This window comes from Eptesicus fuscus, chromosome 14, assembly GCF_027574615.1.
Source record: "Eptesicus fuscus isolate TK198812 chromosome 14, DD_ASM_mEF_20220401, whole genome shotgun sequence".
Lineage (NCBI taxonomy): Eukaryota > Metazoa > Chordata > Mammalia > Chiroptera > Vespertilionidae > Eptesicus > Eptesicus fuscus.
This window is the reverse complement of record NC_072486.1, coordinates 72,039,713-72,052,786: the sequence shown is the minus strand read 5'-3', so window position 1 is coordinate 72,052,786 and position 13,074 is coordinate 72,039,713. Positions and strand designations below refer to the sequence as shown.

At 38.5% G+C, this 13,074-nt stretch overlaps 1 protein-coding gene across 1 annotated transcript in view; it reads right to left on the bottom strand.

The window, feature by feature from the left end:
- Nucleotides 1-11,174, bottom strand: part of ASZ1 (ankyrin repeat, SAM and basic leucine zipper domain containing 1) — an 83,256-nt gene extending 72,082 nt beyond the window's left edge. Inside the window, exons 1-4 of the mRNA XM_054726106.1 lie at nucleotides 11,058-11,174; nucleotides 10,535-10,634; nucleotides 4,451-4,573; nucleotides 2,208-2,319 (exon numbers count right to left, since the gene is read on the bottom strand). Coding sequence (XP_054582081.1) covers nucleotides 2,208-2,319; nucleotides 4,451-4,573; nucleotides 10,535-10,634; nucleotides 11,058-11,174 — 452 coding nt within the window. The remainder of the gene's footprint in view (nucleotides 1-2,207; nucleotides 2,320-4,450; nucleotides 4,574-10,534; nucleotides 10,635-11,057) is intronic.
- Nucleotides 11,175-13,074: the final 1,900 nt, after the last annotated feature.

The following is a 13,074-nucleotide window of genomic DNA, read 5'->3' as shown; positions in this document are numbered from 1 at the left end:
AGAAAACATAAAAAGGAACCCTCATAAATGAAGATTACAAAAGTGGAAATGAACACATTACATGGAATCAATAGTAGATTAGATGAAGCAGAGGATCAAATTAGCAATATGGAATACAAGGTAGCGAAAAACAGCCACTTGGAATAGCAAAAAGAAAAAAAAAAGAAACACACACAAGAAGAATAAAAAAATTAGGATGGTCTGAGGAAACTGGGACAATGTCAAGCATAACAACATTCATATCACAAAGTTATCAGAGAAGAGAGCAAGGGACTGAAAAATATTTGAAGAAATGATAACAGAAAACTTCCCTAAACGGTGAAGGAAATAGACATACAAGTCTAAGAAGTATAAAGAGTCCTTAACAAGATGATCCCAAGGAGGCCAATACCAAGACACATACTTTAAATGCCAAATGTTAAAGACAAAGAGAGAATCTTAAAACCAGCAAGACAAAAGCAGGTAGTTACTTACAAGGGAGATCCCATAAGACTGTAAGCTAAATTCTCAACAGAAATTTTGCAGGCCAGAAAGGACTAGTAAGAAATATTCAAAGTGATGAAAAGAAAGGACCTATAATCAAGATTACTCTAACCATAAGGCTATCATTTAGAATCAAAGATAAAGAGCTTCCCAGTCAAGAAAAAGTTGAAGGAGTTCAACAACAAACTGGTATTACAAGAAATGTTAAAGGGACTTCATTAAGAAGGAAAAACAATAATAAATATGAATAATAAATGGCAATAACTATATATCAACAATTACTTTAAATGTAAATGGATTAAATGCTCCAATCAAAAGGCATGGGGTAGCTGAATGGCTGACAAAACAACTACATTGCATATGTTGCCTACAAGAGAGCCACTTCAGATCAAAAGACACACAGATTGAAAAGTAAAGGGAGGATCCAGTCCGTGTGGCTCAGTAGTTGAGCATGGACCCATGAACCAAGTGTTCATGGTTTCATTCTTGGTAAGGGCACAGGACTGGGTTGCAGGCTCGATCCCCAGTAGGGTGCAAGCAGGAGGTAGTGGATAGAAGATTCTCTCCAGACATAAGTGTCTCCAGACATTGCCAAATGTCCACTGGGAGACAAAATAGGTCTTGCTTCAGAACCACTTTACTAAATCAAAATCTTTGGATCTCATAAAGGACCTAGGGATTATCTAAAGTTGGACAGTACCTTCCAAAGCTGCTGTCCAGGTGTAGAACCTGAACTAAATTAGGAAAAAACTCCTAAAGTCAACCTAGTTATTTCTACATATTAGGCACTAGATCATTATTATTTGAATTAATGAATGATGAATAATTATTTTATTCTTGCTAGACATACTTCTATTGAGATTACTTCCCACTCTCTTCATTTTGAAGATTTAATAAATCAGAAAGAGATTTAACAGGAAAATGGAGCCAGAGAAGAAAGAAGTCAATGACAGAAATTTTAAGCAACCTGGTTCATGTTTTAAAAATTACTGAATTTCAAAAGATGCAAGAACATCTTACTATTTGTTTTGTACGCATTTAGGCAATTACATATATATATATAACATAATTCATTGAAAACTCTTAGGAAAATGAAAACATTTGGATGTATTATTTTGGATATATATCTTAGCATTTGTATAAAATTGTTTAGTGGATTTAAATGTTAGAGAGAACACTAAGTTAAGAGGCTTACTATTATGGCTCAATCATATTCTTTTGAGTATATGATTCACAGGAAATAATAGTTTACTGTCCTCCTTTCCTTTTCATTTCAAATTCTTAGGATATTGTTCTAAAAATTAAAAGCTAAAAGATTACCTTCATGATATGCGCCCTTCCTTTGATCATCTTATATAAATCATCTGATATTTTCATTCATCAATTATATGGCCAAGTAAATACACACTGCTTATAATTTTTAAAAAATAAAAAATGCTATCAGACATGGCTAGTTGGTTGGAGCATAATCCCATACACCAAAAGGGCGCGGGTTCGATTCCCGGTCAGAACACATACCTAGGTTGTGGGTTTGATCTCCAGTGGAGGCTTGAATGGGAGGCAACCAATCAATATTTCTCACATTGATCTTTCTCTCTTTCTCCCTCTCTCCCACCCTCTCTTGAAAATCAATAAACATACCCTTGGGTGAGGATTTAAAAAATCATTTTTAAGTCTGATAATCAAAGTATCCATCACTTCTGAACAGATAGTAAGGCTCTTACCTACAAGCAACATTTGGGTCAGCGTTTCTTGAAAGTAGCAGTTCTACACACTTCAAGATTTGTTCCTCTGAGCCACGAGCAGAACATGCGGTTATCAAAATAGTTTGCTTATCTATATTGAATAGAAAAATGAGAACCACATCAACAGGTATATCTAATTGACTTCCTTTACTATTCAAAAGATAATAAAAAGTACTGCACTCTTATAATTCTACAACCTACTTCCAAATCCCTTTCTCTTAGTAGACAAGTTTATGTCTTCCTTCATCAAAAAATGAGATTAGAGATGGATTACCTCAAAATTATATCTGTAATTCATTTCTTAATTTCCTTTCCCTATTATTTCTTCAAGAGACTAGGAAAGTAGGGAAGAGCATGGAGTAGATGTAGAGATACTGCCCAGAGTTGAACACTTTTTGGTTGGTTAAAGTTTTCCTTGTTGTAATCATGGTTGAAAAACAATGATTGCTTATTCTCTGATTTCACTTCTTTACTTCTCGTTCATTTGACAACTCACTGACCTGGTTTATACCTAAACCATCCTACTGAAAATGATCTTCTCAGTCCTTTTCTACTTGATGTCTCTGTGCTCACCCTATTTACTAAAACTCTTCTTCCCCTAGGTTCTATGGCATCAGCAGAGATCAGGGTAGATTGAAAAAACAAAAATATTTCTTAAATAAAATAGAAAAATTCAAAATAGGTCAAGGCAGTCATGGTTTACATTAGTGGTTCCATACTGACTGCGTATAAAGATATATATTCTAATATATATATATATATATATATATATATATATATATGTATATATATGTATATATATATATATATATATATATATATATATATATATATAAAATAAACTGTGACTAGAGTGATACCTTACTATCTCAGTAGACCTAATTTGTAGATAGGAAGCTCATATCTGCCCTCTTTACCTAATGATGCTGTTGTTGACTACATAAAAGAATTTATGTATACATTCTATGAAAAAATATAAAATGCTTTCTAACTGTAAGGTATTCCTCTGATTACAACAGCAGAGAAAGAAAACTATTATTTTTTGAGAATATTTTATACACTTCAAAAATCTCATTCCTAAATTTAGCTTTCATTGGGTGATATTTTAAAATGACACAACAGAAAAACTCATCACAGCAGTTGATTAAACATAAAACTGTTAAGATGGGAATTTATATAAAATATATAAATGAGAAAACAAAATATAAATGGTTTTACAAATATCTAATGTAGGTACAAACTTAATGTGAAAGTTAATTCTAAAATAAAACCTATACCTGAATTATGAAATGAATTTAGTTGTCCATGTGAAGCATGTTAAAAACAAGTGATCAGTAATTCAATATAATAATTAAACTGAACTTGCATATACTCCTATTTTTCAAGAGCACTCAAAGAAGAGCTGAGTAGAAATTTATTTAATAAAAAAGATAGAATAATATGGATTTAATAAACTATCTTTGAAACAACTTTAATATAATTCAGAGTTAAGTTTTAAATTCCAAGGACTGATTTTCAAGTAATTTTCCACAAAATTATGAATGCTTTGATGTTTTCTTTCAATGCATTTTTACTTTATAAAAATAACCCAAACCCTTTTGCATAAGAGCTAAAGATACATAATAACACAACTAGTTATAAAAAATAAAATAAATGGAATATACCTTTTTGGAGAGCTTTAAAAATATCTATGGTTTCTAATTTTTATTCTATATGTTATTCACCCAATATAACTATAAAAAGAGTTTTAACTGCTTTAATTTTTTTTCACTTGCATCAAGAAAATCACAGTTTGCCCTAACCGGTTTGGCTCAGTGGATAGAGTGTCGGCCTACAGACTCAAGGGTCCCAGGTTCGATTGCGGTCAAGGGCATGTACCTTGGTTGCGGGCACATACCCAGTGGGGAGTGTGCAGGAGGCAGCTCATCGATGTTTCTCTCTCATCGATGTTTCTAACTCTCTATCCTTTTCCCTTCCTCTCTGTAAAAAAATCAATAAAATATATTTTTTAAAAAAAAAGAAAATCACAGTAAACATAATCAGTTACATAATCTCAAACACCTTACCCTTATTTTTTTTTTCAAGGAAAAAGATTTAAAGTGAATACATAAAAAACAGAACATGGAAACTGTACATTACCACACCTAAACACAATATAATGAGGTGTATAAACAGAGAATATACAAAGTAAATTTTCACATTAAATATTCAAAACATCTTACCTTTATCAAAGCTTGCATTAGCGCCTCTGTCCAAAAGGACCCGAACCAGCTCTACATTGGAAACACTAGCAGCATACATAAGGGGAGTCCATCCATACTGAAAGCTAGAATCTACACTAATGCCTGTCAAAATAAAAATAAGCTTTTAAAAAACTCCACCACCATTACTGGAATCCTTAATCTTAATCCCTGGATGCCTTGCCTAGAAGACAATGTAAACACATGTGTCCTCCCAAGATTACTCACCCTACTGATTATATCTAAAGATAAAAATTCCAATAAAAGCCTAGCGATGCAGGTAATAGAGGCTGTCCTGGCCACTAGAGCCAAGGGCCCCTTAGCCCTCTCTTTCACAGTCAAACTATGTCTGAGTAATCTGTACATCCATCGTTCCGGGGCTGCTGGTCAGCCCCAGCAATGTATTATATAAAACTATTATGTTATAACAGGTTTTACATGCTACCATTTTCTCTCTAGGGGAGTTGGAAAGGTTTCACAGGGGCAAATTTTTTAAAAATTAGAATATTTTTTATACATTTCTTTGGTAGTGAACACCATGTATATTCTTAAGATCCCTTAATTTCCTTCCTAACACAAAATTTATCTATGGGTGACTGGCCAAACATGAAGCTAAAAAGATAGATTAGGGTTAGAATATGAAAGCTCTATTAAGAAATGTTGACTGCACTTTGTGATCCAAGAATGGACACCATTATATTTGTATTATAAAGAAAACAAAGGTACCACTGTTGAGAGTGGAACAGGAGGCAGGGAGACCAGTTATCAGACTAGAAGCCCATGTAAAAGTCACAGCAAAGGTAGTGGGGAGAAAGAGAATGGAAAACTAAAGAACATTTTAAAGGCAGGATCATCAGAATTTAAAATTACTTTGAAAAGGATAAGTGATAGAAAAGAACTAGTCAAAATGACCATCAGGGTCTGCCTTGGACAAATGAATGACAAGCCATGTGCTAGAATAAGAAGAGGCATAGATGAGACCTAAGGCCATAGGACTAGGATGAAGTTTTAAAGCTATTAATGACAATGGGACAGGAAAAGACAGTTAATAACTTGTTTAGCAAAAACAAGAGCCAGCTGAGCCAGCTGACCTTAAAATTCTCAAGTCACTAATGGTAAAAATCCTTGAAGTCATCTGCTTTAATCCAACAGCACTGACTGATGTGATCATATAAAAAGGTTTCTATCCATGACTGGGGAAGATGTGATACGAGAGCAAGAATACAATGAGGCAGTGGACAAAGCCTATTCAATGTATGTAAAGCCTTTTCAATAAAAAGATCAAGATTTAATTGGCAATCTCTCTCTCACTTCAACCTAAGAAATATTTGTTAATATTAAGAAAAGATAGAAAATAGAATAAAAGTTGCCTTTAACACCTTTTATTTATAGTTTTATAGTCTGTGGCTATAAAGGGGTCTATCCAAAAAGAGGGAGATCATATCCACACTAAGTTACTGAAAGATTACTCCTGAATGTGTTAACTCCAACTGATATAAGGTACACAGTAATTAATGAGAGAAAACAACATAGGAGAAACCAAGATGGCAGCATAAGTAAATACCTAAACTAATGCCTCACACAACAATTTCAAAAATACAACTGAAAGACAAAACGGACATAATCCAGACCACAGGAAGGCTGGCTAAGTGGAAATTCTACAACTAGAAGGGAAGAGGAAAGCACACTGAGACTCAGAGGAGCTGCAGAAGGCAGAGGTATGGAGGCACGCGGGCAGAGAGGGCTGGCAACTGAGTACACAGCTGGCTTTTTCAATCGGGAGGGAGAAAAAAGCTCCCGATGGCTCTGAACTCCAGTTCTGGGCAAGACTCTGGGGACCCAGACTCATTCGGGGGAGAAAATGGACTGACAGTGGGCGAAACTCAAGAGCGGCTTTCTCTCAGAGGTGCTTGCAGTGATTACCATGGGACACTGAGACCCAGGGGCCTATTAGGGCAGGGCTGACGGGAAGCCATTGCTGTCTGCTCTGCACTGAGACTCCGCTCCATCCAAGCTGAGCACAGAGGCTTTTGCAAGTCTTGTCTCACAAGGATGTCTCTAGCACAGAAGTTCTCCCACCATAGACACAGCTGATCCTCACAGCCAATTGGCCTGGAGGTCAATTCCTCCCAGTGATAACAACAACAATCAAGGCTTAACTACAACAAGACTGTGCACACAGCCCACAAAGGGGTGCACCAAGAGTGTCCACATCAGGTAACTGGGGAGGCTGAGCCACTGGGCCCTATAGGACACCTAGCACACAAAACCACTCTATCAACTCAGGGAAGCAGTGAAAATGAGGAGACAAAGAAACAGGTCACAAATGAAAGAAATGGAGGAAAGCAAACAACTGGATATAGAGTTCAAAAGCCACGGTTATAAGGTTTTTCAAGAATTTTCTAGAAAAGAACGATAAATTTAGCCAGACCCTCAAGGATATGAAAAAGGACCAACTAGAATTTAAGCATACACTGACTGAAATAAAAAATAATATACAGAGATCTAACAGCAGACTAGAGGATCGCAAGAATCAAGTCAAAGATTTGAAATACAAAGAAGCAAAAAACACCCAACCAGAAAAGAAAAAAGAAAAAAGAATCCAAAAATATGAAGATAGTGTAAGGAGCCTCTGGGACAACTTTAAGAGTACCAACATCCGAATTATGGGGGTGCCAGAAGGAGAGAGAGAGCAAGATACTGAAAACCTATTTGAAGAAATAATGGCAGAAAACTTCCCCCACCTGGTGAAAGAAATAGACTTACAAGTCCAGGAAGCAAAGAGAACCCCAAACAAAAGGAATCCAAAGAGGACCACACCAAGACACATCATAATTAAAATGTCAAGAGCAAAAGACAGCCGAAACCGGTTTGGCTCAGTGGATAGAGCATCGGCCTGCGGAGTGAAAGGTCCCAGGTTCGATTCCGGTCAAGGGCATGTACATTGGTTGTGGGCACATCCCCGGTGGGGGGTGTGCAGGAGGCAGCTGGTCGATGTATCTCTCTCATCGATGTTTCTAGCTCTCTATCCCTCTCCCTTTCTCTCTGTGAAAAGTCAATAAAATATATTAAAAAAAAAAAAAGAGAGCAAAAGACAAAGAGAGAATCTTAAAAGCAGCAAGAGAAAAACAGTTTACCTACAAGGGAGCACCCATATGATTGTCAGCTGATTTCTCAACAGAAACTATGCAGGCCAGACAGGAGTGGCAAGAAACATTCAAAATGATGAATAGCAAGAACCTACAACCAAGATTACTCTACCCAGCAAAGCTTTCATTCAGAATTGAAGGTCAGATAACGAGCTTCACAGATAAGAAAAAGCTAACGGAGTTCATCACCACCAAACCAGTATTATATGAAATGCTAAAAGGTATTCTTTAAGAAGAGGAAGAAGAAGGTAAAGATAAAAATTATGAACAACAAATACATATCTATCAACAAGTGAATCTAAAAATCAAGTGAATTAAAAACCTGATGAACAGAATAAACTGGTGAATATAATAGAATCAGGGGTATAGAAAGGGAGTGGACTGACAATTCTTGGGGGGGAAGGGGTGTGGGGGGTGCGGGAAGAGCCTGGACAAAATCGTACACCTATGGATGAGGACAGTGGGGGGGTAAGGGCAGAGGGTAGGGTGGGAACTGGGTGGAGGGGAGCTATGGGGGGAAAAAAGAGGAACAATTGTAATAATCTGAACAATAAAGATTTATTTTTTTAAAAAGAAATTGAAGGAAAAAAAACACCATAAAACCTTCTTAGTACAAACATATACTGTTGGCTCAACCTAACAAACTTTCTTCTTTAAATGGCTGCAATTGAAAGCCTATAAATAAGATCAGAGAAAACATTATTTTTTCTCATTATTGTTTCCTTATTGATATTACTGCCCAAACTTGAGTGCACATATAAAAAGGAAACAGTGTGAATAAAAAGCAAATGTGGCATGTTAGTATAAAAATTCTTAATAATCATCACCTCTAAAGCTTAATAATAATTACCTCTAATATTCAAAAAACCATCTATTATGCTCTACCCAGCATAGTGTAAAATCAGTAAGTTTAAGAAGATTGACACAATATATTTCTAACTCAAAAACATTCAAAATAACACTATATTGATTTGGGATATATACATACAGAGTAAAAGTCTAAAGATTTGCATAGGAAAGATAAATACCAACGATAGGAGAGTGATAATCTCCAGGGGGAAGGAGAGACATCTTCATACCTTTCTGAATGTCTGAAATATTTAATAATTTAAAGAGAACTGAAAGTAGTACATGGCAGAGTAACAAAAACTGAGACGTCTTTGAACTGTTAAAAGTGGCTGACTCAACAGAAGCTTTAATTTTATTAAACTTTTCAACTGATGCAGAAAATATCTATCAAAGTCAAGAATGACTTTGAAAGGCAAAAAATAAAAATATTTTAAGAAGTGTTAAGTAATAACATCTAGAAGGAAACAAGGAAATGCTAAAACGGAATTACCAGTGAAAGTGAGACTTCAGAGGCAGTGGGATGAAATAAACCTTTCTATTTATAATTATATATTATTATTTGCTGTTTTAAACAAACTTTAAAATTTTCTGTAATTAAACGATTTTAAAACGTTTACTAAATTCCTACTTTACCAGCAGGATCTTTTCAAGTTCTCATCCTTCGGGAGCCTCCATCACTTCATTGTACCTAGTCCCACTACTCCTAAGGCAAACTCTCTTTTCTAAAACAAATTTCTGCCTACTACATCACATCCAACACTATGTGCATTCTTTGCATGTGTTTATGTTAGGTATTAGGTCTCGTTTAATTATCTGAATTTCATCCAATTTCATTCTTCACTTACAACTCAAGTTCCATTGTCCACAAATTCACATAAACTTTTTTGTTATAACAGCTAATATTTACATGATGCTTATTGTTCTAAGAACTTTACTAATGTATTACTTCATTTTAACCTCCCTCCCCCCCAAATATCTTTGATACAATGTAGCCCATTGAAGGGGGGCAGGGGGAATTGAAGCTTAGGAAGGTTTGGTAACTTGGTCAAAATTACAGAGCCATCCATGGCAGGGCTAGTACTCAAACCCAGAACTGTACTGTTTCCAAAATGACTTGCTTTCCACTAAACCAGTGGTCGGCAAACTACGGCTCTGTTGACTAATGAGTTCGCCGACTACTGCACTAAACCACAAGGCATCTCTAGCATAGAAGACAAACATTTTTCTATATACAATATTATTTAACTATTTTGTGTATGAACGTTATTTTCCATCACCATTTACCCCCTCTATGCATTGTCCACCTTCTCCATCCCTCCCCCCTCAATCATCACACTGTTGTCTATGTCCATGAGTTCTCTCTCTTTTCTTTTTTGCTCAATCCCTCCACCCACCCCCACATCTCCACTCCAATGGTAAATGCCTGTTATTCATTTGGGTAATTTCAATCGTTATAATCAACAACTCAAATTTCTATGTCAAGGTAATTCTTAAAAATAATATCTGATCAACAGGGAAAAAAAATGTCATGGGACCCAGGCCAGAATTATGATGCTTTCCATAAAGAAATTGATGCTCTGGAAGTTTAAATGACTTTTCCAAGGAACCACACTGACTAGTCAATACAGCTGGAACAGATACCCAAATATCCTGATTCCTACACCAGGCCTCATCTTACACACACACACACACACACACACACACACACACACACACCCGGCACAGGACAAGACCATAACTGAGATGTCATAACTAAAATCAACTCTTGAGAAACATATTAATAGATCAAGAAAACGCTGAAAAAAAGCAAAACACAATATTAGTTGGCTAGGATTGGTCAGAATAAGCCTCTTGAAGCGGAAGAACTAATGGAAGGTAATAGGGAGGCATTCCAAATTAGAGGAAGAAAAGGCAAAGAGAACGCAGAGTCAAGAAAGGTATCTAGGACACTTGATCCACTCACATTCGCTGTGATTCCCTTAGAAAAGCAACTCGAACCTTTTAAAATCAGAAACAGTTGTGAACTTAAGACAATTGTGTTGGGTTGAATCTATCCCTTATTTCTCACCAGAATTTAGGAGCTCTTGGACCAATGAAATATCTCCTGTGGTCAATGCTTTCTTAAATGTTTCATTCTTGTCTTCCGTGGGAACCGGTCCTTTTAATTTCTAAAAAAGCAGACAGTTAAAAAAAAAGAAAGTAGTTATACATATTTTCATTTCCACTGCAACAGGTAAATGGTTTTGGAGGGGTGGGGGGCGGGATGGTGGTGGTGGGCGACAGACGAAGTTTGTCAAGAATTCATGTCTCAAATGACCTCTAAAGGCGACCAGGTAATGGCGGGCCCAAGCCCACGTGACGAGCTACCACATGGACAACCTAAAGAAGCGCAGTGGACGAAAAGCACAGTAAGGAAACCGGACGAACGCGTTGCGGGTTTGTCTCAAGTCCCAAAGCCTGTATTTCCACTGGAAAAACAAAGGAGGAAGTGAAAACAGGGGAGGAAGGAAGAGGTTTCAGGGGGAGGCCGGGTCTTCGAGGGCCAGGGGAGGCAGACGTAGGCACAGTGAAGAAAAAGCCTCCTCTGATACCTGAGATGCCCGGTCGCGATACCCAATTTCCCAGCCGTCATCCTCGCTCTCGCTACTCTCGCCTCCACCAGCCACCGGGAAGCCACGGAACACGCTCGCCGCCTTGCCTGCCGCCATGGCCGCCGGGCCCTCCCTCCCGCACAGCTCCGCGTGCGACCCGCCCCCTGCGCCTGCGCCTACGCCTGCGCACTGGGCTACGCGGGAAGGCGGGACGTGCCCCAGCCCGGGCCTGGGGCTCCTAGGCGCAGGCGCGTAGCTGGTGCTGCGCCCCTCATCCCTCTCTGCAGCCCCGTGGCTATGAGAGATAGGAAACCTGCGTGTCTCCCGGTGCAAGTGGGGCTGACAGGGGACTTGTTTGAAGAGGTTCTTGGGCTTTAAGGATTGCCCCACTTGTAGCTGGAGCAGAGTTGGGATTTGTATGCCAAGGTATGACTATGCTTTCACACCCGTCCCCTTCACCTTCCCCCCCTCACCCAGCTCCCACCCCGCTCCAAACCCACTGCCAAACATGCGTACCCTTGGAGAGGGACTGCTGTTGGCCAGGATATTATCTCTAAGGAGTACCACCCATGCACTCAAGACAAATGGGAGCTCACGAACGAGCCAGGAGAACTTCTCCCTTTAAATTTCACGTGATCTGAGATCTCGTTGTAGGTTCAGAAATTTAAGAGCATCAAAACGCTTTCCCTGCCGAAACCGGTTTGGCTCAGTGGATAGAGCGTCGGCCTGCGGACTGAAATGTCCCAGGTTCGATTCCGGTCAAGGGCATGTACCTTGGTTGCGGGCACATCCCCAGTAGGGGGTGTGCAGGAGGCAGCTGATCGATGTCTCTAGCTCTCTATCCCTCTCCCTTCCTCTCTATAAAACATCAAGAAAATATATTTTTAAAAAACAAACAACGCTTTCCCACCTAGAGAGTGTAGACGCACTAAAGGAAAAATTCAGTCAAGAAAGGAAGGGGAGAGAGTGGATCAAAAGAGTGGGGAAGAAGAAATTATTTACATGTTCAGAGAGCAAGTAATTAATACAAACAACTCTAGGTGAAAGCAGCCCAGACCCACTTTTCTGCATCCAACCTCCACGAGAAATACCACAGAAAAGTAGACCCACCAAGGAACAGCAGATTTACTATCTGAAGCTGATTTAAAAGGAAGGTAACCAGGCACTAGTCTTTGAAAGTTTTGTAGTAATTGTTTTTCTCTTAAGGAATCTTTGATGTAAGAGTTTGGAGTTATTTACTTCAGAGATTTTCAGAGATGACTATTTTTAGGTAGTTTGGTACTTTGGGGGTCATGCCTCGCTAAATGCATCCATTCAATAAATGTTATGGATAATTGAGCACAGCCAGGTACAACTAGGTTTGGGGAGACAACATCAAAGACAAAACAAGCAGTCTCTTGGAGCTCACAAGTGTTTTTGTTTTTTAATCCTCATCTGAGGATATGTTTTTATTGATTTGAGAGAGAGAGGAAAGGAGAGAGAGAGAAAAAAAAACCACATTGATGTGAGAGAGAAACATTGATCTATTGCTTGTCTCCATTTTATTTAATTCTTTTTCTGGAATTTTGTTCTTTTTCTTTTCTTTTTTTTTTTCATTTGAGACATGTTCCTTTATCTCCTCATTTTGGCTGCCTGCTTGTGTATGTTTCTATGTATTGGGTAGAGTTGCTATGTCTCCTAGTCTTGGTTGAGTGGCCTAATGTAGTAAGTGTCCTGTGGGGCCCAGTGGCACACCCAGACTTCTCGAATGAGGTGCTTCAGGTGCTTCAGGTGCGCACCCTGTGTAGACTGCGTGCACCCTCCTGTTGTAGCCGAGCCTTGATTTCTGTTGGCACATCAATGGGAGGGACTACCCTCAGGTCAATTGGCTTGAGGACTGGCCAAGATTGCAGAGAGGAGCTGCTGTGCAGGGGCCAACGCCATGGAGCAGGACTCACTTCAGAGGGGCTCTGCTGCCCACTGGGTTCACCCCTTGAGTGTGTCATTTGTGGAGGTGCTTGGGTGGTGCCCCGGTGTG